A 26194-nucleotide genomic window follows, 5' to 3' on the forward strand; every position below is an offset into this window, starting at 1 on the left:
GACTTAGTCTTCCTAACATTAATTTTCAAACCAATTCTAGAGCCCTGAACTCGGAAAACCTCTAAAACTTCATTTATTTTGCTCACACTTTCATCTAGGATGCTTAAATCATCAGCATAATCCAAGTCCAGGAGACTTTTTCCTCCCCATTTGATTCCGTGGTCTCCCATTGCCTTTCCTGTGTTCCTTAAAACAAAGTCCATCAAAATAATCCATATAAAGGGGGATAGAACACAACCCTGCTTAACTCCTGATTTAATACAAAACCAGCTGCTACCCTCATGTCCTACCTTAACCGCAGCAGTTTTATTCTCGTACATAGCACTAATCACTTTAAAGTATTTGTCTGGTATACCATACAATGATAAAACATTTACTAAAGCTCTTCTATCAACAGAATGGAACGCTTGCACATAATCAATAAAACTGAGGACCAAAGGTGTTTGAAAACTCAGGCACTTGTCAATTATTAGCCTAAGAGTGAAAATTTGGTCGACACATCCTCTACCTTTTCTAAAACCGCACTGCTCTTCTCTTAAAACGTTGTCTACGGCAACTTTGTCTCTCAGTCTAAAAATTATCATATTACTAAGTAGTTTGCTACCTACAGAGACCAGACTAATGCCTCGATAATTACCACACTCACTTTTATCACCTTTCTTATAAAGTGGCTTAAATAAGGTTTTCCTATAATCGTTAGGTACGTCCCCGTTTTTAAAAATCATATTCATAATATTCAATAACTTATTTCTAACCTCAGAGCCACCATATTTAAGAAACTCAATTACCACGCTATCAGCACCTGGAGCCTTATTATTCTTTAATCCTTTTAGTACTGTTGCTAATTCCTCCTCACAAAACAAATCTTCCTTCACATCCAAGGTATCACAAACTTTTTCATTTTCCTATATATTTTTTCCTGCAACTCTATCTCTGTTAAGCAAGTTTTGAAAATTTTCGGCCCACCTCGCATTAGTTTTTTCCTTGTCGCTAATTGTGACCCCATTCCTATCTTTAACTGGGACAAGTCTGGTTTGACTACTCCCTCTCAATTTATTAGCATTCCAGTACAATATTTTACTATTATGTCGTTTAGCTGCATCTTCCAGATCCCCGGCAATTTTATCCATGGCCTCCACTTCCCACCTCCTTAGTTCATATTTTAATACTTTCTCCACTTTCTTTACATTTCTTTTTTTTCATAAGATCTATCACTCAGATAATTCTTGTACAAGTCCTTCCTCCTTTCTAATAAGCATAAAGACTTTTCACTAATATTCTTAGCTGCAGTTCTAGCTTTCTTCCCTAATACACCTTCAGCAACTTCACAAATTATTTTTCTAAAATTATTCCAACCATCTTCCACATTATCAAATTTTAAACTCTCAAGTTTAGTATTCAACTGTTCCTGGAAAGTTTCTCTCAAATTCTCATCCAGGAATCTACCAGCATCACAACTTCCTGGGAGGCAGCTACCCATCCGAAATTTCAGCTTTAAATTAACCTTGACACTACTAGATTGTGATGATTACTTTTAACATCAACAACAGCACTCCTATATACCCTAGTATCTTGTATTGATCTGGCCAGTCTTCGGTTTACTATAACATAATCAATAAGGTTTGCTTTCCTACCATCACGTGAATACCATGTTACCTTATGAGCCACTTTATGACCAAATACCGTATTGGTTATAACTAGATTGTTATACCTACAAAATTGCAAAAGTCTGTATCCATTACTGATTTCTTTTCCTACATCAAACTCGCCTAGGCTGGGATACCATCTATCCCTATTTCTACCGACCTGGGCGTTAAAATCTCCCAGTAATAACATCATATTTCTACCTGGGACCTTGTCTATTTGCTCCTGTAACTGTAGGCAAAATTCATCTGAGTCACTAGTATCTCCGTCAGTTGGTTCTACAGGGGCATAACTACTCTAACTGATGCTCTGAACTTTTTAGTCATAAAATGAGCAGTTAGTATTCTATTATTAATACCTTTCCAGCCTAAACAAGATTTAGCAGCTTCCTTATTTATCATGAGCCCTACTCCCTGTCTATGTACCCCATTCTTCTTGCCTGAGTAAACAAATTCTATATCACCTAATTTCATGCTTCCTACCCCTGGGATATGAGTTTCTGAAATTCCTAATAAATCCAATTCAAATCGTCTGAATTCGTCCGTCAAAACATCGATACAATAGTCATTTTTTAACATTATAATATATCAAGTTCCGATCTTAATGTTATTTAAATTATTGAAATTGTTTCCATATTGGTGAAAGCCCCGATTCCAAATAACAGTGCAGGTCAGAAATTATACATCTTTTCAAGTCTCCACCGTCTCGGTTCAGCCAGCTTAAAGCTAGAGCGAAGGAAATCTCTGGGACCTCAATTACTGAAGACTTTGTGCAATCCTGGGCCCATCTTGGTCACAACATTGTTTTCAGCACTTGGCGATGCTCTTCTATCAACAAGAGTCGAAATCCTGCATAGACTGTCTCAAGCTCATTACCTCCGACTCATTATATATTAATGCCTACAAATATTATGCTACTACGGGGAGGCAACCCATAATAGATAAATTAGCTAGGAAGAGGTTTCAGAGTGAAAACGAAAAATAAAATCTAAATTTCATTTGAAACAAATTACACACGAAAAAAAAACACGTCTAAACAAAACTTCTAGAGAGAGAAGTTCTAAAAAAGGCAAGATGAGAAGTTTACTTTTGATGGCAAACTTTACAATTCCAATAGAATATAACAAGTACAGCAAAACAATATTTTTATTCCATTATGAAGGATTATTATTCCTTTAATATTTCGAAGGAATATTCTAAATTAAAAAATAATTTATTTTTATACTGAATCAAAAATATTGTTTAATATTTTGAATAAATAAAAAAAACAATTTTGGAACAACAATTGTTCCAAAAAAAAGTGGACTATTTCCATATCCCACAAAGAAACTGTAGGCAAAGTGTTTGGGAGAATACCCTCAGAAAAGTTGGTACAGAACTGCACCCCTTGAACTTCAATCAATACGATTTATATGTTGGGCAGCGTGTTGTTTATTTGTCATAACATTAACAATAAAAGAAAAACAGTAATTCCCCAAGGCTAATGATGGTTAACAAACAAGGGCGGTGCCTCTACCCCAACTCTCTAAATGGCAGGAACGTCATTTGCGTTTTATTAAAAACAATATCTATTATGAACTGTGTGGTTTATATTTGTAAAAAAAAAGAGATTACAATAATCAAAATTACTGTGAAGAAATAGCGAAAGTGGGCTCTATATTTAATATACGATGCCAATAATTCCTGGAAGTCTAAGCAATTTCTGACTTTTCAATGTCGTAATTATAAAACGTCTAAAGTCCGTCCATTTTGTTTTCAGAAAATTGAAAACAAAGCTCTGGCCTTTAGAAGGTCTAAGAAGCGGTAGTCACATGCCTGTTGGTAATTACCTGTTGGTAAATGGTAATTTCTATTCGTTTTAACCCTTTCCTGCCTGAATTATACATTTTTAAGATTTAAATAAGACACAAAACACATAAAAAAAAAAAAACTGGAAATGAAACAGTATAGTGGTGCCATATGGAGCCATCCGGCAGCAATACTCACTCCTTTACTATACCATCCTACAAAGAAGTTTCTTTGAAAAGCGAAAATTATAACAACGTTTTATATATTTCATGGTGGTATGTGTGCTAACACACTGTTGGCAGCGAATCTTTTTCACTTACCAGGTAGCGTAATACATTCTCTCCTCGTATCTGATACAAACCGCATGTCACAAATCCGATCGTTTATTCTTAGGGGCTGGAGGGAGTGTTTTCAGCAATGTCCAACCTATCTTTGCGGTTCGGGCTTCAACAGTCAGTCCACTAGAACAGTCATCCTCAACCTGGAGCAAATCGAGCAGCTTGTATGTCTTGGCCTACTTGCATGCTCTCCGATATACCTTTACCTTTACGGTAAAGGTATACCTTTACCTTCCGATATACTTTTACGGTAAAGAGTAGCCATTCTTTACCGGTGCTAAAATCCACAAGATAGAAGTGTGGCATTCACTATTTCTTTGGCTTGAAGTCAATCTTGTATAGCTCTAGAATCATATTGTATAATTTTACTCCACCCCATGCACCTATTGTATTCTTTGATCATCGGTTCGTGTCTAGGAAGATTCCTACAGCCACTTCCACGTGTCAATTATGTATATTCCAGCTTAGGATTACTCATCATGGATCCGACTGTTGTCAAACCATAATTTTGCTATGCAGTTGAATTCAGTTCTTACCCAGTAGTCGTGTGACGCTCAACCACGGTGCTTCTGGTGCTTGTTATCTTCCAAGGTAAGTCCTTTTGGCTTGTTCATGCGCACAACTGGTAGTGTTTGAATGATGTCATCCATCAACAGCTGGGCAAAGGTCAAGAAAGAAGACTGGCTGCTATAGTACAATTTGTAGTTATGACCTATTAGATGAAAACCTCGACAAGCCTTGCCAAAAACCAGGAAAAACCAAAATGCTGTGTCTATTTTCCCCAGCTCACAAGACTACCACACATCCCCGCTTGTGAGGCTTGCTTGAATTATGCTGCATAAGTGATATTCCAGTTTTAGTGGTATTAATATCTTTGTCTACTCACAGATGCCAATCCTGAGGAATTTTAGACAGTTTTCTTTTCTGGCGATTTAGACAACTGCTCAAATTGTGTAAGGTTTGTCGTGAGACAGGGAGTTTATTCGGTGCTGCTCGTTGTAATCAAGGAGCCTCTCGATTTCGTCTGATCTGTCTCTACTCATGGCATTGCAAAGCCATTGGCTGTTATCTCAGTGACTTTGACTCAAAGACCTTACACAACGGAGTCTTCTTTCTCTGTCATTATGAACAATCCAATTAAGATCTGGGGCTACACTTTGTTCAAATTTAAGCTTCAGCCCTCTTTATACACATTGCTTTGCTGGTACATATGAGGTACAAGATTATTAAAAAGATCAGTAAAAAACTTGACGTAAATAGCGATGAATACCACACTACCTTTCCATCATAAATACAAACAACAAGTAGAAACCACATTGAATTTAAATATTCCCTGTTGTCTAAATGAAACATTCATTTAGGGTTAAGGTTCCACTTTCTCAAAAAAAAACAAAAAAAAACAATCCCTGTTGTTTCTACTTGTTGTTTGTATTCATCAGTAAAAATGTTGCCAATAACCCTTTTCTAAATAATATCAAAAATGGTCACTGAATTATTCATCTTACCGTCTCCTGATAGAGCACCTTGAGAGGAGCTATTTGGTAAATCAAGCAAATGGGCATCAAACTGGGCATTATTGACTGTAGCATACGCAGACGCGGGTAGCGACATTCTGTGACTCATCGGTCTTAGTTTTTTCTCTCTCATTGGGGCTCGAGGATGAGAACGACAGGGCGGAGTAGGAACAACTTTATCTGCAAAAACAAAATCGATAATACTAATGGACGGTATGTCCGAGCACTCTTCCAAGGAATTAATGGGAGGGGGTCTGACTCTTCTAAAATTATTTTCCTTAAACCAGATTGATGGCTTCTTATACATTATTATTTGCTTTTCTTACAATTTTCCTGGAGAAGGACCTTTTCTGCCAAGTCTTAGAAGCCGGTTAGATTTCTTTGTACGTATGTATGCAAAAAGTTATGTAAATACAAAAGCACTTTAACAATTAGAAATTTAAATACAAATAGAATAAATTAAAACTTGATAAATTATTTAAAACAGCTTTCCAGAAAAACCACTAAGCTTTCCAAATTCACTATTAAGCTTAGAATAGTGAGCTAAGATTTCTAAAAATGATCTAATGAAGATAAACAATCATTAATAAGCTCGAGTAGTAGGGTAAGATGATTTTCACAGAACAGAATCCCTTAAATACAAAACCTCACTTCCACGTGGCGACTTTTTTTTTGCGACAACAGCCAAGCTCAATCTTTTTTTTCTTTCTTTTTTTTTGGTAAAATACATATAATTTACCAAACGATCGATTAAATGAAGTAAATTTTTCCTCGACAGATAGCCCATTCTTTATTCTTCTAAACTATTTCCTATTTTGATTATTTCTTACAATATTTGATGTTCCAGGATAAATGGAAATGCAACTACGTTATAGCGTACAATTCCTCACCCCATGATTAGTAAAAAGGACCCTCCGTCCCCACTAAGTTAAATCGGAAAAAAATATCCGAAAAATTTTCTCATTTCATAGTTTACTTCTTACCTCAAGAAAACAGTCTGTTACACCCACTCCTTCCTTGGACAGATTTCCACCTAGGGTTCAACAGGGGTGCCAAGGTCCGATAACTTATATTTAAATCAATTTAATGACTCCGTCTATAAACCTAAGTTTCTTGAGCATCTGACATGTTGTATTTATGTTGTTGCCTGTTTCTGTGTGTAAAAAAACTCAATTCTCAGTTAATCTGAACCAATCTCTAATCTTCAGTTTCGAAAACAATCACGTGAAGTTATGAAATGGGTAAGAGAAGCATAAACCGAAGCAACTATTTCCCATTATTCACACAGTCAGGTCTAGTTGAAATGGTGCCGAATTTTACGCGTAATTTAGGTAAGCACACCTGGTTATGCTTTACGACTTTTTTTTTTGGGGGGGGGGGGGGAAATTTAATTTTTTTTCTAGGGAAGGGCGCAAAACAAAGGGAGAAATTAATGGGATCGAGAAATAATTTAAACCAAATTAGTACAAACCTTCGACTAGAGTCTCTTCGACAGTAGGAATAGGGTTATCCTCAGTATCTGGACTGACTGACTCTTCTGTGCTCATACTTTGTCCAGAAGTTGATTTGATTCCATCTTCACTAGAAAGTGTTGTTGAAGAAACTGTTTGTGATGCATACCCACTAAAAGAGACAGCTTATATTTATGGATACAGAAAAGTTATAATGTTTTTTTGTTTTTTTTTGCTGAACAGAGTCTAATTAATATGTTAAATTAAAAAAATCTTCTAAGTTAATCTTTTTTTGTCTTTAAATCCTTCCCCTATTCTAAGCATAGCTACAGAAATATCTATCACAAGCAGGAGCATCCTGAGGCTCATTTTATTGGGGGGGGGTGCCTGATTTATGCCGAATTTTCTGCAGAAATCAAGAATTTTGCTAATTTTCAGCTTATTTTGCAAAATTTCTACCGAAATTTTCGCCTTAGGCGAAAATCCTACCGAATGCCAAAAAAGTTGTGGGGGGGGGGCACCCCACCTCCTCGGGACGCCCTTGATCACAAGTACACATATATTACACATTTTCGAGTCGTGAACGTACAGTGGTCTTAAATGACTATTTGGCACTGTTAAAGCAAAACCCAGCAAGTACGTTTTCACACATCGTGTTTGATTTCAACAAAATTTAGCATTCAAGCATTTTTCGCATTAACAGTTACAAGCCCGGGGCTAAAATTCACAGACAGCCTAAAATTATCGGAAAAGGATTTTTAAGCTGTTTAGCTTGAAGAGCCAAAAGTAGGGTCTTGGGTCCCATCTTCATCTTTGTATATTTGGATATGGTGCAGCCTTTAACAAAAAATATTCAGCCCAAATATCACTGAAAATATTTAAGGTCCTACCTATACCCCTGCTGCGATCACTCCAACCACGACTGCTCATGGTTGGAGCTATGTCCCCTCCTTTACTTCTTGCAGATATTTTACGCCTCTCTCAACTTGCGAATTTGCAACCACTTACAAATCAATTACAGTATGGTCCGTACTGTTAATCCTTTAATTGGATTACTAATTTAATTTACAATATGAAATGACTACTCCTAATGATAGAAGGACCATCTTTGCCAAATGATTGGGATTCACGAATGACGTTGCATTGGACAAACTGAGAGAAGTTTGCTATACAAAAAGTATTTGATCCACAATAGAAAAAAAGCTGCGTAGAAGGCTTCCAGGCTTTCTACCACTATTACTACCGACACCACTCTTACCAAGACTACTCTTTTCAGAACTACTACTCCCACTCCTGTTATCACTATCACATGATAACTCCCACACCGATGACACTAATAATGTTACTGGCACAGTTATTCCTTAAAAAAGGAGTCCTACTACAATTACTAGTGACAATAGAATTCTTCTACGACGAAAATTGATAATACGAATCTGGTACTAATATAAATTGCCTAAGATTATCAATAAAACTTAATTCACCAAATTTACTATTATTAACACGCATGTAAACAATTTCAACAAAAAAATGAGCATAAATAAAAAGTTTTAAATTAAAGTTTTCAAGAAAAAAGTAATGAACCATGTCTTACTAAATATTTGACTTTGAAGAAGCATAAATCACCCCACATAATAAGTTAAACGTAAAGAAAAAACAAACAGAAAATGAAACCCAAAACGTTCCATTTCCGGTTCAAACCCACTGAACATTTTTTGACATGTAAACAAATTAAAGTGTTGCTCAAAACACAAATGAAAACTGGCTAAATTAAAATTTCAATTTAAGCAATCTATTCATAATTAGCAAAGCGTTATGAACACCCTAGACTTTAATGAAGGAGGTGGAGCGAGAATTTTGAGCTAATTTTTGTGAGGGGGAGGATAAGAAATATAACACTATTTTTTACAAGGCTCTGGGAATAAAAAGGCTTATTTAGTGCATTAGATAGTAGTATTTCCAGTTCGGATACATTAAAAAGCAATCTGCAAATAAACCGTTACTCACTAGACTGGCTGTGTATTTTTCATTCTAAAATAGTTTCAGGAAAGAAACATCAAAACTTAAACGTAAAGAGAAAGAGGTTTATTCGGGCCTCATTTAAAGAACAAATTCTGTTCGTTTTAAATTTTAACTTCATCTCAGTACTGCAGTTGAGTTTTGCAAGAAATCTTGTTTTGCTTTTCCATCTAAAAGCAGTTTTTCCTAAACATAAAAAAATTGAGGCTATTCTGATGAGCTAATTATTGGGCAAGGCCATTTACAATGTCTTTTAGAGGCGGGCCCAAAAGCGGGCTGACCAATGAGCGGGCTCGAAACAACTAACAGAGGCGAAAATCGACATAAACTACGGATTTCAAAGATGAAAAAAATATGTCGTGTTCCTGAACCTACAGGAATTCGATATAAACATTCAGGGTACTTTTTTTTATCATTTCTTTCGTATGAACAACGTTATTTTCCCGACACTACTATGCAGGTTAATCCCTATTAGACGACCTTAAGAGTACTCACATAAAATTTTTCAGGAATATATCTATAAAAAATATATTCTATTGCACATAAGAAAAGCTTGTGACTGTAAAAGGCATAAGAAAAGAAAGGAAGTATATTTAACATAAAACAAAATTACTGTACAATCAGAAGACTAGAGAAGGGGACAGTGAGCAAAGATGAAAAAGAACAAAAATTTAAAAGAAGTATTGAAAATAAAATTTCTCTGTAAACGAATTTGAAAAATCGATCCATTGATTTTAGTTTCGTACTCATAGAGCCTAATTTTCATCAATTGCGACGAAAATATTTCTGATAGTAATAAGGTAAAGACGCCTCAAAAAATCACACATCTGCAACCTCGACAAAATATATTTGTAATTGAGTTTCGCTTAATACGGAGTTTAAAAAAAAGAAAAAAGGAAAGAAAACGATACAACAAAACAATAAACCCTCCTTAAGCTTTCGACCATCCTTAACCCTCCTTAAGCCTCGTAGATGATTTTTTTGTCAAATAAAATAAAAAGAAGAGAAAAGTGCTACTTCGTCCGATATCCAATTAAGAGGCGATCCTTCATGATCGCCACCTAATCAGATCAGAAGGAAAGCTGGTTCTAATGAGATCAGAAAGCTGGAATTAAATCAGAAACATTTTTTATCAGAAAGCTGATCAAAAATAGCCACAATTCAGGTATGCGCAAGAGCGTGTCCAATTTGAGGTCACCCAAAAGCTTATGAAGTTGATGATTTCAAGCATAATTTTCTACGGTTTTCATAAAATTTATCTTGTTCTTTTTTCTATTAATAAGTACGCCCCTGCTTTTACATGCAGTGTAGAACTTGGTGAGTTAAGACTTCGTGGACAAAGGAAAATACGAAACTATCGTTTCTCCTTAAAAAAGCTTTTCAACTAACCTTGTATTAGACTGACATTCATTCAACGATTTCAGTGAAGACTGCTTCACAAAAGGAGATCTTTCCTGAAAAATGAAAACTCTTTATTCGTAAAAAATAGAATAAATTTAAAGTTATAAAAATTACTTAATAACGAAGAAAGAGGGACAGACAGGGTAGTGAGATAGGGGACGGGGAGGAAGAGAAAGAGAGAAAGAAAGATGGAGAAAGAGATATAGAGAAAACGAGGGTGAAAGGGAGAGTGAAAACGAGAGTGACAAAGAGTGAGAGAGAAAGACAGTAAGAGAGAGAGAGAGAGAGAGAGAGAGAGAGAGAGAGAGAGAGAGAGAGAGAGAGAGAGAGAGAAGGAGAGAGGCGGAGGGAGGGAGAGGGGGGTAGCCTTAGCTTGATCCAGCTTTAACCAATCAATTGCATAAGCTGTGACTGCAACTTAATGAAGTGCAAAAAGAAATTACGACAAAAAAGAAAAAAATAAGAAAGAAAAACTAAATATTGTAACATTGTAGAAAACAGATAGATAGAAAACAGACAGATCAGTCTGTCCCCAGAATAACCTGTTTTCTGAATATTCTATCTTCTGAATAAAACAAGGCCAGTAATCTGAATATATCAAATAAAAGAAATGCAAGGAATATCCAAAACGAAAAACTACCTTTTCAAGATTAGGAACATTATCTTGCTCGGAATTATTCAGCTCTTCATTCTGATTCCTAGATATTTCTACATCACTCTCATCAGTGTGACTAGACGAGCCATCTTGTTCTTCGATCAATGTTTTCATTTTAGTAATAAGCTTAGCAGATGGCGACGCTAAAAAAAAGAAAAAAAAAGAAAAAAGGATATTCATCCCTTTTTTCATTTTTCATTTTAAATTCAAAACCAATAAAAATTAAAACAAAATAAAATGAAACAAAAATTACATTTGATCCTAATAATCCTGTTTTGGATTCAGCATAAAGGCAAAGTTTTTGGTTTATTCTATGACGTAATACTACAAAGAGGAAAACCTTGCCAAAAAAGGTGAAGTTTGTTTTTCAAAGATGAAAAACTGCATTTTACATAATGGTATCAAAATAAATTTACACAAAATAGGCAGATATAAGCATTAGCTTTCAAATGAGTCCGCAAACCGCTCTCTACGATGATCTAATCCAATCTAGTGCCAGGGGGAGTAAGACATATTTGGGCTATTCAAGTTAAAATGTAATTTTCTTCTATTTTTAGATAGAAGGCTGAAAAACAGCAAAAGCAGGTTTTCAGCCACGGCGGTTCTTATTGTGCATGTTTTATTTCCTTTTGCAGTGGTTTTTGAGAGGTTTCAGGCTCTTTTTTTGAAATTCTCGTACTTTACTTCCGTCATACTTTTTTCTTTCAATTTTAACATTGATAATAGTTAACAATCCTGATTCATTATCTAATAACATTTACAATTTTGTCTACAAACACATCTTTGGATTTTTAGTTGCTTTAGGCTGTGGCTCACTCTTCACCGGATTGTAGCTATTGCTGCCCGTTCAAATGCCTGATATGTACAATTGATAAGCCTGATATGTCTCTCATACAACTGATAAACCTTTTGCCACGAGACATCAAAGCTGTCTAAAACCAAATCGAAGAGCAAAAACTGAGCAGAGAAGCTGCTTTAAAGTACACAGAGTGCCTTAGAAAACAGTCTTTGATGTGCTTCCTAAGAGAAGGATATAATAAGTTGATGTTCAATACGTTTGTTAAGCTATGAATGCACAGGTTGAGAGGATGCTATAGTATACGCATTTAATCTTAATTATAATTAATGACTTTCTGTGGGCAATGAAAGTACTTCTTAAAAAGCATTTCACAGGAAATTAAAAAAAAAATCATTCTTTACTGCAGAAAAAGTAATATTAAAATGAATATGGATTGTGTCTAAGACAATTACTATGCATCAAGCTTGTGATTAGACATGTAGAGTGTAGGCAAACCACAAAATGACTGAAGCGATATAGAGCAATGAATCTAAGTAATAATGATAAACAAAATATTCGGGGTCTTTCATTGCTCTAGAAGATCCATTCCAAGTTTTTAAGAAAAGCATACAAAGACGTAAACTAAATATTGTGGCAACATAGTCAACAAAAATGGTCATAGGCAACATAGTCAAACTAATATAGTAGTAGGCAACATAGTCAAACGAACAATTAAAGCAAGCAAAATGTTCAAATTGCATTATGGGAGAACATTGAAAAAAGCAAAAAACAAATAAAAAGTGCTTCAACAAGAATCATTAATTTGTCATTGGCTGCATAATATGAAAGCAATTTGATGTCTTCAAACAGTAATCATAATAAATTAATTAATTTTAATCTTTCTTTTCATTTTTTGTTCCTAAATAATCTTTACACTAAATATATATCTGTTTGTTTTTAGAAGCGAATGCACGGTTTTTGTTAGATTTTGAATATGTGTTGATACGTTTAGTTGATAAGAATAGGAAGGGGCCTAATTAAAAAAAGAAGAGTCTTCTATTGCGGTCGGCTTGAGTCCTATTGATTGCTAGTTTTTTTTTATATAAGAAATTCGAATCACTGTTAATCCAATTACAAGAATCAAAAATTATGTTTTTCTCTATCTGCGCTTCAACTTTATTATCGCCACATTTATCAGCTTTTGGGGATATTTTTCTAATAGTCCCATGGTGAAATGTCTACCAAAGCGGGAATTGATATTGAAGGGTTTATCAATCCACCTAACCCACGAATATTTTACTATAAATTTGTTCGATCTGCTTTGCCGTATAATAAAAAACAGTAACACTGCCAAAACATGCGAGCAAAGCCCCCTTATCTGACAGCCTTTTGTTACCCCCTCGCTCTTACCATTTTATTCAGTTTCAACGCAATTACCCCTTCCCCCCGTTTCCCATCCCTAAGAATGTCTGACTATTGATTATGGAAATAATTGACGTTAGAAACAGAACGAGGATCTAAACTTGCAATTTATTCGGTAGGATTGGGATAAGGTGGGACTAACAGCTGGTTATTAATTCTCTTTATTCCTTTACTACGTATTCATATACATATATATATACATATATACATATATATATATATATATATAAATATAAGTGTGTTTGTGTGTGCAGAAAATAAGTAAAAAGGCAAAAATGAAAGGAGAAAGTTCAAGTCTAAAAGGAAAAATAAATCTACTCTATCAACAGGACCTACATTTTGCTCCACAACCTGGTGATTGAAGACGGGATCCGTTCAAGTTCAAATTCAAATTCAAGAAAGTTGGCCTTGCTGCATTAACAAAAAAAACGTTATTAATAAAAAAAAAAGAAGAAACAACCGAAAACATAAAACATGCAATGGCTTAGCTGCAGGTTTGTTTAATAAACAAGTAAACACCAAAATAGAATGAATAATAATGAATAGAATAATAAACAGGAAAAAAATATAGGGCTTTCATGATTCGTTGTTATGTTGTAATAAACGAAAAGCAACACCAAGGAAATTACTAAGATGAAAAAGATACGCACTCATTATCTGAGAATATTATTTGTACCTAAATTGTTTTCGACGAATTCATTGCATGTTAAAGAAAAAGAAAAGATTTTTCAACTGAAAGTAAGGAGCAACGTTAAAAAATGAGGAGGAGTTGCCCTAACACAATACCCAGCTCTGCACGCTAATTTTTTTTACTGCTTTAAAAAGCCTTTTGTTTATTTAAACTGCCCTTGTATTTACGGAGTCGTTCTTTAAGAATTTACAAAAAAAAAAAATTTGCGCAAGAGCGGGGTATTGAGGAGAAAGCAACCCCTTGGGTATACGGAAAAATTTTAGTCGTTTTAAGTTTTAATGTTAATCCTTACTTTAAGTTAAAAGAAAACTTGTTTTTTAAAGTTAGTTTCTGATCGTTTTTCAAATAATGGCGGGAAATCCGTCTTCCCCAAATCATGGAAAAAAACGAAAAATTCTTCCATGGATCATCCCAGGTAAAATCCGTCCCCATCTATCCCAGGTAAAATCCGTCCATCCGTCAAATCCTAGCTTGGAAATCCCCCCCCCCAAAAAAAAAGTCTTCAAACTCACGAATAAACAAAACCATATGTAAACAATGGATAAATGTCATAAATTGCAGCCCTTCCACCGGGGGCTGTTGGGGGGGGGGGGATCAGGTCATCCCCAAAGACACAGTTATTGGATCTTTCAACTATAATGAACAAAATAGCTGTCTCAGAATTTTGATCGGACGATTTTAGGGGAAAAAGGGCAAGAGAGGGTTAGATAACCTCTAATGTTTTCGATCACTTAAAAAGACACAAGAACTTTTAATTTCCATTCAAATGAGCCCTCTCCTAATCTTCTAGGACCATTGGTTCGATACGATCACCCCTGGGAGGAACAAAGAAAAAAAAAAAGAAAAACAAACACACAACCGTGATCTTTCTTCTGGCAAAAAAATACAAAATTCCACATTTTCGCAGATGACAACTTGAAATCTCTACAATAGGGTTCTCTGATACGCTGAACCCGATGGTTCGAATTTTCAATAAGATAACTTGACTTTTGCGGCATCTTTACCCCTTTTTAGAAAATCAGGCAAATCTTCTCAGGCTCGTAGGTTTTGCCGAATTACATTAAACATAATAATCTTATATATTTTTAATTAGCATGATAATCCGATTCTTTTTATGTGTCTATTGTTATAAAGATTCTGTTTTTTAGAGTTTCGGTTATTATTGAGCCGAGTCGCTCCTAACTTCTAGTTCTTTATCACGAACAGGTTGATATTAAAAAAAAAAAAAAAAACTAGAAGCTTGATTCATTCATGATATAGAGTGCCATATGGCTCAGTATGAATACTGAATTTAGCTTTCGGCTCAGGAATATAACAACTTTAATATTTACTGTAAATGGCCTACCTCAATCTTTCAAAGAGGTAGTTGAGATAAAAAAAAATATATAAACAGGAATTTGACTATAAATAGGGACACCGGAGACATTTCATTAAGCCCAATTTATAAAAATTTAATACTAAAAGACTTTTTTGATATTAGCACCCAATCAAATTTAAGATACCCTATTAACATATCTAATGAAAACCAAAATAGCAGAAGAGCAAAAAGTATTGCTAGGAAAAAATTCTTGCACAATCTCTTCGGTAAAATCCTTTTTTCATTGGTATCGGCTTTGGTCTTTAATTAAGTGTTTATTCGGATCTTGTGTAGTTAACTCTAGAAGGTTCGATTTTTGTCTTTATTTTTTTCTTTTTTTTTTTTTTTTTTTTTTTTTTTTTTAGCACTGAGGACGACTTGGCGGAGGTCCTTGTCGAATATTTGCTGGTTTTTCGTCTTCATATTTTACCACTGGCTGACAGAATCCTCGTTTTCTCCCCCTTTTTTGGTTTTATTTATCATTTATTATTTCCTTTCCTCTCTCAGCTTCATACAGGAATATGTTGCTGCCTTTCAACATTTCAAAAGCCTTTGATATTCTTTAACATTGAGGCTTTTTTTTAAAGAAGTTTAAAAGCATGCGGAAGCTGCGCTTTTTGATTATCGCTTTATAAAGGTTGTCCTCGAAGCTTTTTTTCCTCATCTCATAACAACCCATTAAGTTTGTGGATCTTTAAGATAACATCCCGAGACCCTGTTTTCCTCGCATGCATCAATGACACGGTTGACATTCTTTCGAGCCCTTTACACAACTTTGCTAACGAGAGACAGTCCAGGTAGCCACCTCAAAGAACTAGGTTTATTTAAGTACTTTCTTATCTCTTCAAGTGGGTCTCCAGCAGAGTAAAAACTGTTTGATACTTGGATCAGAGATCATTGGAAACTCTAATGAGTGGAAATTTTGACACTTTAACATGCGTTTAATACTTTAACACTCTAAAATGCTTTAATATACTTTAAATATTTATACTTTAAATGTTTTAAACATTGTGAATAATTTGATACTTTTAGTACGTTTAATAATTAATGAAAACTTGTAGCGTCTGAAAGTATAGCATAATTTAATCCAAATAAAAAATTTATTTATAATTTAATAAAATTTAAGTTTCAATTAAAAGTCTATGTCCATTTAGATCCAGTATTTATATTCGTGAAATAAACACATTATCCCGTTTCAAGAATGGATTATCAAATAGCAATGGCTAGGTTAGTATGGAGATCATGGGCCAGTTTAATAAAGATCTATAAAAAAAAACCGAAAAACTTACTGCGCCCTTTTGGCAGTGCTACATTAATCCTTAACCTAATGTGCAAAGCAAATGAACAAAAATTAAAAAGAACCTACTTTTTTTTTAGATTTTTATAACTAACTATCTGAGTTTGCTGGATGAAGATGTTGATTAGTTTTCCTCATGTGGGCGCTCCAAGAAATATAGGAGGATTTCCTAGATGTTTTCCAGAAAAAATTGCTGACGGATTGTTTTGGATACCAGACCGACTGACCGTATCTCAAACAGGAAGCTGTACGAAAAATGTGGGCCAATCCTGCTTTCTTAGGCTATAATGAGAAAAAGGTTGAGACGGCTAGGGCACGTCCTGCGGATGAAGGATGACAGATTGTCCAAACTCGTTCTTGTCGAGCAGCCGTCTAGAGACTATCGAAAAGCAGATCACCCCCAAATGGATGGGAGGATGTCGCAAGGAAAGATTTAATGGAAATAGGAACTTCTTGGGCGGGTGTAAAGAGGGAGACTTTGAATAGATTAGGATGGAGGAGGAGCTTGCGTAGCTGTGTTAGCCTCAGGTGGCTTGGTGCTGCAGTGAGCTGTTAGTAGTGGTAGTAGTAGTAAAAATAGCGGACTTGTTATTCTACCGATCAGAGGTCTCGCCTTTGATAGAGGGCACTGCCAAGGTTCTATTAATTCTTTTCTCCAAAGGCCTTCTTCAATCCATAAGTTCCCTGAACAAATATGGCTTTCTATTTATGCTGGGGCTCCTAAAACCCGATTCGTACCAGACCCAAAGGATCCAACAAAGAGAAATTGGGACGGGCTGTACTACAATCAAAGACAAAATGTAACCAATAATGACAACATCTGACGAGGTATCAATGACAGTTTTCAACAAGTACTCTAAGGAGCTTTTTTCTTCCTGTTCTATTGCCTGTCATTGCGAGAAGACAAACACATAAGACACAAAACTCGCTTTAATTATCGGAAAGAACTAGACAAGAGGGGTCAAAACTGCCGTCTGGCACGGCACGTCCATCTGGAACGAAATACTCTTGGGCTTGCTATCCTGCCAGAGCCATCTATTGATTCCTCAAAACGGTAGTTCAATATATGTATAAAGCCTAATAGTGAAACTGGGCAAGAAAAAAGTTACATTTGGATACTTAACGTGAACGAGGCTAAGAAGTTGCACACAAACAGCCACACGCACAAATCACTTCATTTAACATGAGAAATTGCGTCCGTTATTAGCACAAATTTAAGAAATTCAATACACAAAAGGGTACACACACACACACACACAACTCAACACACAAATGGAAGATTGACTTGGCTCTTTATAGGGCTTTTTTTGGAGCAAATTAGTTATTGTGGAATTATGCTAAGAACACATTAAAACATTTTTGCTCATTTATGGACTCGTTTTGTCAGGATAATTTAAGGTAGTTTGACAGTTTCTGGATGATTAATGGAAATCACCTTGAGAGCCAAAATTTATATAACATGCCGGAAAATTGCTCAAACGCAACTATATTCTTATCAAGAGACCGGCCTAACCTAAGCTAAATGCTTTCATTTTTAGTTTGAAATTAAGTGAAAAAGATTATTATGTCACCGAGAGGAGAGGAGGTGGGATTTATGTAATAATAATAATAATAAAAAAAAAATGCTTTCATTTTCCAAAATTTTCTAGGAACGTGCAAAAACAAACACTCCCGGTTTCAAAAAGCATTATTCATTACGAAAGGCCGAACTGTGTCAACTATGTGTATTAAAAATTCACATTAAATATTTTTGAGTTCCACAAAGAGATTTCCGAAAACCAGCGCAGAGACTAAATAACCTATTCCAGATTTTCTATGGAAAAAAAATTATCTTAACATTTGTCCTATGATTTAATTGGAAATACAAATTAGCATTATCTTACCATTCAAAATACAGCAAGACAAATAAGAAAACAAAACCGAAAAATACTCTGAAGCTACAACGATTGATTTTTAACTATTATCTCATATACACCGGCCACCCAAGAGAGCACGAATAGTGGGTCACTCCTAAGGGAGCCAGAGCATAGTCATGACGAAGAAATCACTAACTTGATTATGACACTTCTAGGCATTTCCTCCGCAAATCCTCTCACAGACGTGTTGAAACTTCCAAATAGTAATTCCGGTTACCAGTCTGGCCACGGACAAACTTCTGATCCACAATTAACAAGGCTTCACAAAGCACTTAGAGTCATGTCTTCGGATACAACTTGACTTGCCTTGCTTTTTCTCCCTGGGAGAGTTGGGAGTCATCCACTGGCGTAACGCTTGCTTAATTTCTGGGTCAAACCCCTTGCATCAATTTTTATTACTTGTAATGAGCTAGGTGAAAAATTTGCATCACTTTCAATCTATTTCTTTTATTTCCCGCTGAAAATCACGGAATGCATTTCTTATACTGTGTGAGAAGGCGAGATAAATATTTGTCGATCGTGAAACGCCGATCCTCATTGATTTGTGACGGTTCTGTTTTTAACGTTTCGAGATGATGAAGGACACCCCAAGAGAAGATGGTCTTCAACACTCATCTCACCACGTTTAAAGTGCCAAAACCACTGGAAACAAAACATATGGACCATGTGTGTGGTCCACAACACCCTCCTTAAAAGCCCATCGAAGCATTCGGTAAACATCCTTTACTGATTTCCATGCAAGAAAGAAAATCGCAAAGACCCTCTTTGTTCTTTTGAATTTGCCATAATGACTTCGCAGGTAGAATAAAATAACAGTGTGAGAAACACAACACTATTCTCAAACGACCACTTACAAACTGACCCCGTCAGCAAAGCTGTTTCATGAAGGCTTTAACTATCGATTTGTATCGTCTGAACTCTCGACTACGTCTACGAATGGTACCTTGTTCTCACTTTAGTATTTTTGGTCTTTTGCAATTTCAATTTCGAAAATACTTACCATGGAAAACCTTTTTTCTTTAATTAGTTTCATTTTCTCAATTTAAAAGTGAAAAGCGTGATGATCACCCTCTAAATTGCTGCCCTTTTCTCCTCTTTTTTCAATACCAAATCCTTATTAGGAGTTTAACTACATGTATATAAATAATTTCTTAGAATACACTGCTTTTCCATTTACAGAATATAAGAGAGTAAAAAACGGGTATAATTTAAATAAAACACTTTGTTCCATTGTTTTGTTTAGATTATACCCGTATTTTTCTCTCTTAAATTTTGTAACTACATATTTTGTTTGACTATTATACATGTACGGCTCTATTCGCTATTTCTGCTTCGAAAGTGCTAAGCATTATAGCTAAAAGTACTATTTTCTTTTCTTTCATTATAGTTTTCGCTCTCATTACATACAATTCATAAGTACCAATACTTTAACCTTTCTTCTAGAATGAAATAACGTTAAAACCATTTGCCTTTCAGATTTTTTGTCGTTTACAATCATTTTGCCTTTCAAAATAACGTTAGAATCAGCCAATCATAGCCTTAAACACTTACGCATCTCATTCCCTTTTAGAGATCCCGACCTTTGCCTTTCTCTACTGGCAAATCCTGGTTCCGAAGAGAAAGATCCATTCAAATCAGCAAAACTTTCAGAACGGATGGGACTATCATCTTCACCAAGACGAAAAAGCTGAAATTATAATTACATATTTATTGTAATTCCTATACAAAATAGCGAAGTTGACACGTGTTTTCAGGTTTTTGTTTCTATACGAGGGTCTAAAACATATAAATTAGATAAACATTGTAAAAAGAACCTTAAAAAGACTCGCTGAAGGCATTCTAGGTCAGGATATATTGGGAAAGTAGAAGTGGTGAAAAGTGTTTTCCGATTCGCAAACACTCTTGCTCAATGGCTTTAGACATTATTACTCAAACTTGAACTAGAACATTTTCTATGGGGTTACTAGCGGCTCATTAATTTTCATTAAGCTATTATGTACTATGGAGTAAATGTATGTGTTTACGGGGACCGGAATTATTGGAGTGGATATTGGGGAAGTAAAATAATCAGAACTTGCAATTGTAATTTAAGCTTGTTTATTAGGTTTTTAACATTGTATTTTATCACCTAGTACTCTTGTTACTTTGAATACATACACATTTTTTCTAATTTGATATTATTATATTATATCGGCAAATGCGGTCACTTTTAAAATGGCGCTAGGGGAGAAAATATTTACCCAAAAACTTAATAGCTTTGTTACTTTGCACCTGCCAAAATTATAAGAGACGTATTTGTAAATGTGGCGTCGGATAGTAACTTACTGGAGTCTAAGGTATTTTCAGTGAGCCTTCAAAGTAAAATTTCTTTAAAATTTTTACATTTTTTAAACTTTAGCTTCGAAGCACCTTTGTACAATTGAATATGTATACTCATAAGATCATACACAATCCTAGCCCTTTTCCTGTTTACTAATGAATGGTCATAAATAAACTCAACAGTAGAACTTGATGCGAGTGCACCCTCTTCTGCTAGAGATATCACATTCGTTATCTGAGCACTGAAATTTTATGACACATTCATAGATCTTCTGCCCTCTACACAAAGGGACTGCAGATCTGAATCCCACAACTGGAAGTACTTGTACGTAGTGTACATATTGGTATGCCTAGCAGTAATACATGGAGACAAAGGATACATGGTGCTGTGATAATCCATCAGTAGTAGTAGTGATCTGTGCAGTTCCATCACTCACATTTCAATGAGTCTTCTGCCCTCTACACAAAGGGACTGCAGATCTGAATCCCACAACTGGAAGTACTTGCACGTAGTGTACATATTGGTATGCCTAGCAGTAATACATGGAGACAAAGGATACATGGTGCTGTGATAATCCATCAGTAGTAGTAGTGATCTGTGCAGTTCCATCACTCACATTTCAATGAGTCTTTAAAAGAATCTTTTTCTGACTCCCTTAATTATTAAATTTTATTGATATCTAAACAAACCAAAAGGACCGCCAAAAACTAGCCAAAATTGATCCTCCCCCAGATTCGCATGGTGAGTCTGAGTAGGATCCTAATTACAATTGACCTTTTTAAAATGTAGGTTGTGATGCTGTAAATGAAAATATTCATTATGTTGATAAAAACAGGTGAAACTATTTCATCACTAGTATCAATAAACATAATATGTATTTGAGCAGAACTTCATGCCTGCTGATGCAATTCGAAAGGCAGTATGCTGCAAAACATGAATTTCACAGGAATACACAATACATGGCAGGGGGGGGGTTGTTGTTGCCCCACTTCAGTTTCTCTGACATCTGACATTAATTTTTTTTTACACCCGTAAGGTGCTAGATTGACTAAAAAAAACTGTCGCACTTTTAATTTTCGCATATCTTGCCCCCCTCCTCCAGTTTATGACGCCTTAAGGTGAAAGTCGCTAAATTCATTGCAATGTTAATTTTCCTATGCCATGAAAAGAGATCTTGCTCCCTGACTCGCCATACCAGTATAATGAAATTTTGCACAAGTGATCTTTGAAAAAGGATCAAAAATTTGGCCGTTTTTTTATCTAATTAAATTCCCAGGAAATAGAAAAGAAATCTAATGTGAAACCTGGTAGCTTTTTTTTAAAAAAGGTCTGGAGCCTAAGAAATGGAAAATTTGAAGCAATCGAAAGTACTATAAATTAAAAAAAAAACTTTTAAAATTAATTGGCCGGATTGAAAATTCTGATTCTTTTAATTTATTTCTCCACGATTGTTTTTGTGTTTTTATATTTTGGACTCTTGCATGCCTTGGATTAAAGCGAAAAAGTTGAAATTAACTTCAAATTGTAGGTCTTTTTTTATTTAGTTTATTCTAAACTTTTCAGCTTTCTAATCCGATTCGTTAATTTTATATATATTTATAAAAAAAAATTAAATTTTTACTCTGTTTCTCCTGTCCTACACCACCTGGCTGGAAACACACCCGAGGCTAGGACGGGTCATACTTGCGTTTAATTGACTACTTGTCTTTAATTGGAGTTTGTCCGCTGAGAGAACCACATATAGTCTAGTCGCTTAGTCAAAGGTTCAAATTTGAACAAAAGTGTTAAAGTTGGTCCACAGGGGCAGTTTGATGTGCTCTTTCGAATGAGACTGGGACATAAGCGATCCAACCATCCAAGAGGGGGAAACAGGGAGTAAAAGTCACCCAAAAGAGGCAAAAGCAAACAAAATTTTTCCCCCTATTTTAGCTTGATATTCGGTGTCTATACTCGGTATTAGAAAGGAATTGAAGCACTGATGGAAAATGGAGCGTCCCACCATCAAAAGGAGGGGTGATGTGGGGGGGGGGGTGAAATTCACCAAACAGGGGAGAAACGGGAAATATGGGTTTTTGCCGATTTCAAATTGATATTCGGTTTGTTTATCCAATCTTATATAGTCACTGATTTAATGTCATGCCGAAAATGCAGAGGATTTCCTGGGAAGGGGAAAACAAGGGTAAATATTTCTCCCGGGGGAAATGCTAAAGAAGGGAAATGTCTGATATCTGCTGTCTCTAAGTTTGTTCTCGCCATTTCAGGAGGCATTCTCAAAATCGAGTGGTACAGTATTACATCCTAAATCCTGAATAGGGGAAACTGGGGGGGGGGGGCAGGGGAAAATACCAAAATGAGTTTTTTTCAATTTTGGCTGCGACGGTTATGATCACTCTACCGGGAGTAGGTGGCAAACACTGGACAAAAAAAAACGCGGATGACACCTGTGACGCGCAAAACTACGACTGCCTCCCCCCCCTCGTTCACCCTCCTTTAAGAGTCAAATCCACTACTATAAATTTCGTTAAAAGATATGACTTAATCAGTGAAGGGAGAAATAAAAATAAGTAAAAAAAAAAAAAAAATTAAAAGTGGTACGCAGTTGGTGCCCTGGTTCAGCAGCCTATTCGTTGCTGGCGTCAGATCTGTAGCAGGCTCCATTACAGGCACACAGATCAGTGCACGGTAGTCAAGCCTTAATGCACTTGCATGGTGACTTGCAGACTTTCTTGCAGCGACATTTGACCAGTTTTTTATACGCCTTGGAAGCCTTGGGTAGCGTCCTCCAGACAGGATGCCACTCATCATTTACCAGCTTCCATCCAAATTCAGAGGGGGAATGCGGATTCTGAATGGGGTCGGCTGCACTTCCCCAAATTCGGCCAGCCTGAAAGTGTGCACGTCTGGTGTGCTGAAGAAGGGCATCGGATGTTGGTGGGATGCGGTCAATCTGCCGTCCCTTGGCAACAAGCACTTTTCTCACTTCGTAAACATCCTGGACTTCGCTTGTCCACTCATACAATAAAACTTCAAATCTCTCCAGTAGTTCTTACGTTCGCGGTCTCGTAGCAGTCGACGCAGACGACAAATCCAAGAACGCGTCAGTTGCATCGGGATAACTTCTCCAGACATCAAAGGCTTTCTTCTTTCAAATGCCAGAAAAGGAAGACACTGTATGGCAGCCTGTAAACGCGTGGAAACCAGGCAAAGATTTTGACTTTTGGGGCCTGTAATTGGAAAAAAAATCGTAAAAAACGAACCTGATTCTCCCACAACAAGTGTAAAAGACTATTTGACAACCTTTACAGACAGCAAGCCTAAAGGAACAGCAGAGCGCTATACCAATTTACGAGGAGATATGAACTTTAAGGCTGTGTGTTATGGGGACAGGTGGAGGCTACGCCACGCTACCTGAAATACTGGGCGTCTTAGGCATCTGCTCCATGTCAAAAGAGACTTTCATGAAAACTGAATCGGCAATTGGCACCGTATGGATGGAAACGTTGACGGAAATCTATTGGATTTCCTATTGGACTATAGTAGTGTGTGACGGGGGGTGGAACAAACGCAGCAAGGGCCATTACTACACAGTCAAAGGATGTGTAGGTGTCATTATTGACGCTTTCACCAAAAACTATTATATGTGGGGATAAAAAAATAAATATTGTTATATTTGCTTGAGCTGTGAAAAAGGGCAAAAATCCCGTCAGTCATCTATGCTTCATAAATTATAGGGGTCCATCTGATAGTATGGAGACATACATTCTTGATGAAGGTTTTCGCATTAGTGAAGAGATGGACGGGTTACAATATCTTCGGTGAACTGGTGACGGAGATTCTAGTGTTTTTTATAGACTTAAGCAAACTGTACCGTATGGCTCGCTTATTGAAAAAGAAGAATGGTGCAAAAATAACTATACGAAATACCTCCACGGCCTTGTCAAATCTCCTTTCATGGCAAAAAATTGCTCAGAGGTGCAGGCTGTTTGAACAGTCAGCGTTCAACAAAACTATGGAAACATACCCTCGGCTGAGTGAAACTATACGAATGTCTTTTGTCTCAGAGCAGTTCATCACCTAACACAAAGCACCGTAGATGCTAATGGTATAATTCCAAGTTCGCTGGTTGCAAAAGATGTCCTTATTTTTAAACAATAGAATTCATTTTGAAGAAGTTTTATGTCTTTTTTTGTGTACTCTATCTTTGAGCCTATCGGCTTTTTGTTGGATTAAAAACATAATTATTACCACTAGTATTATACTCTTGTAATAGACTCAATTTCTAATACGCAATGTTGGTCACGATCAAAAGTACCCAGACCCCTTCATTCAAATCCTCGGTCTTAGGATAGAACCGTTATCGATATATTTTTGATAGAAATATCAGATCTCTCACGGCTTTGTTTACTATTCATTGAAAATGTATCGCTGCTCCATGGCAAAGATGGTTCTAGACATTTACCCTCCAAAAAAATAACCCATGCCCCCCCCCCCCATGGAAACTATATCCCCGCTGACAAAAAACTATTCCCGAAAAATCCCCCCCCGGCAGAGAACTCCCCCGCGAATAATGTTTGTAGTGTTCTCAATAACAAATACTATCTGTAAGCAATGGACAAATTACAAAACTTAAAAAGGCACTTGAATTTCCATAATTGGGCTCTATGATTTTTGTAGTTAGGGAGGGAGAGAGATACCTCAAAGGGTGCACTTTGATGCCAAAAAATCCCAGCTCTCATTGAGCCATCAGATAAATACAGAATTAGTTCTAACAGGAAAATGAGGAGAGGTGGAGGTAGAAATTGATGTATAATCCCCAAAGCCATAACCAGGATTTATTTTGGGGGGGAGGATGTATTTTTTTAGGGAGAGGGGGTACAAAAGGAACTTTAAAAAATGTGAAATTTATATATACTCCTTTATGATTTCTGGGAATGTTTCTGGTCTATGCTTTTATTATGAATGTAAAGAGTAACATTAAACCCCAAAATAAGCATAATTTATTCCGTATAGGATGAGGACTGCCCTTCCTCATCCACACCGCCGCCTCAGGGGAGGGGGTAAAGTATAGTGGATCTGCATGGAAAATGTGTTAGGTACACTTATTATGCATATTTTTAAATAATAATTTTTTTCTGTTTTAAAACTTGCCAAATACTTTACCCCCCCCCCTTATGTGCAAATATATGTCGCAAATGATAATTGTATAGAATCTGAGTACATACGCGACAAGTGAATTTTCGTTAATGCTAATGAAATAAAACAAAATAGGATGAAAATATAATAGTTCAGAAACAAATTTGGGCCCTATATTTGCACATTAGAGGGAGGGGGGAGGGGGTAAAGGATAGCATATATTAAATACGTAGGTACTTTTCAATTAGCTGGTACCCACGCGATAATGCGAAGATCAGATAGGATAAAAACCTGTTAGTCTGCACCACGCGAGACAGATACCCGGTACTAATACAGGGGTACTAAAATAAACAAAATAGGATAAAAATATAAAGGTTTAGGAACAAAATTATAAGATTTATAAATTACAATTATGTGTCCAGAGCTCTATAATGTCGTGGTGTCTGTCGTTTGCAGAACACCCAAAAATTTTCT

At 36.0% G+C, this 26194-nt stretch overlaps 1 protein-coding gene across 2 annotated transcripts in view; it reads right to left on the bottom strand.

Moving 5' to 3' along the window:
• Khc-73 (Kinesin heavy chain 73) overlaps positions 1–26194 on the bottom strand; it is a 300519-nt gene that overhangs the window by 9429 nt on the left and 264896 nt on the right. The window contains exons 26-31 of one of the 2 annotated variants that reach the window (XM_089106523.1): positions 19819–19954; positions 13343–13417; positions 10792–10949; positions 10140–10204; positions 6755–6906; positions 5275–5463 (exon numbers count right to left, since the gene is read on the bottom strand). In XM_089106523.1, the coding sequence (XP_088962649.1) occupies positions 5275–5463; positions 6755–6906; positions 10140–10204; positions 10792–10949; positions 13343–13417; positions 19819–19954 (775 nt within the window). The remainder of the gene's footprint in view (positions 1–5274; positions 5464–6754; positions 6907–10139; positions 10205–10791; positions 10950–13342; positions 13418–19818; positions 19955–26194) is intronic. The other variant, XM_089106524.1, reaches the window with a different exon arrangement.

Source organism: Artemia sp. Qi Xiang Cuo, chromosome 21 (assembly GCF_049724085.1).
Source record: "Artemia sp. Qi Xiang Cuo chromosome 21, ASM4972408v1, whole genome shotgun sequence".
NCBI lineage: Eukaryota > Metazoa > Arthropoda > Branchiopoda > Anostraca > Artemiidae > Artemia > Artemia sp. Qi Xiang Cuo.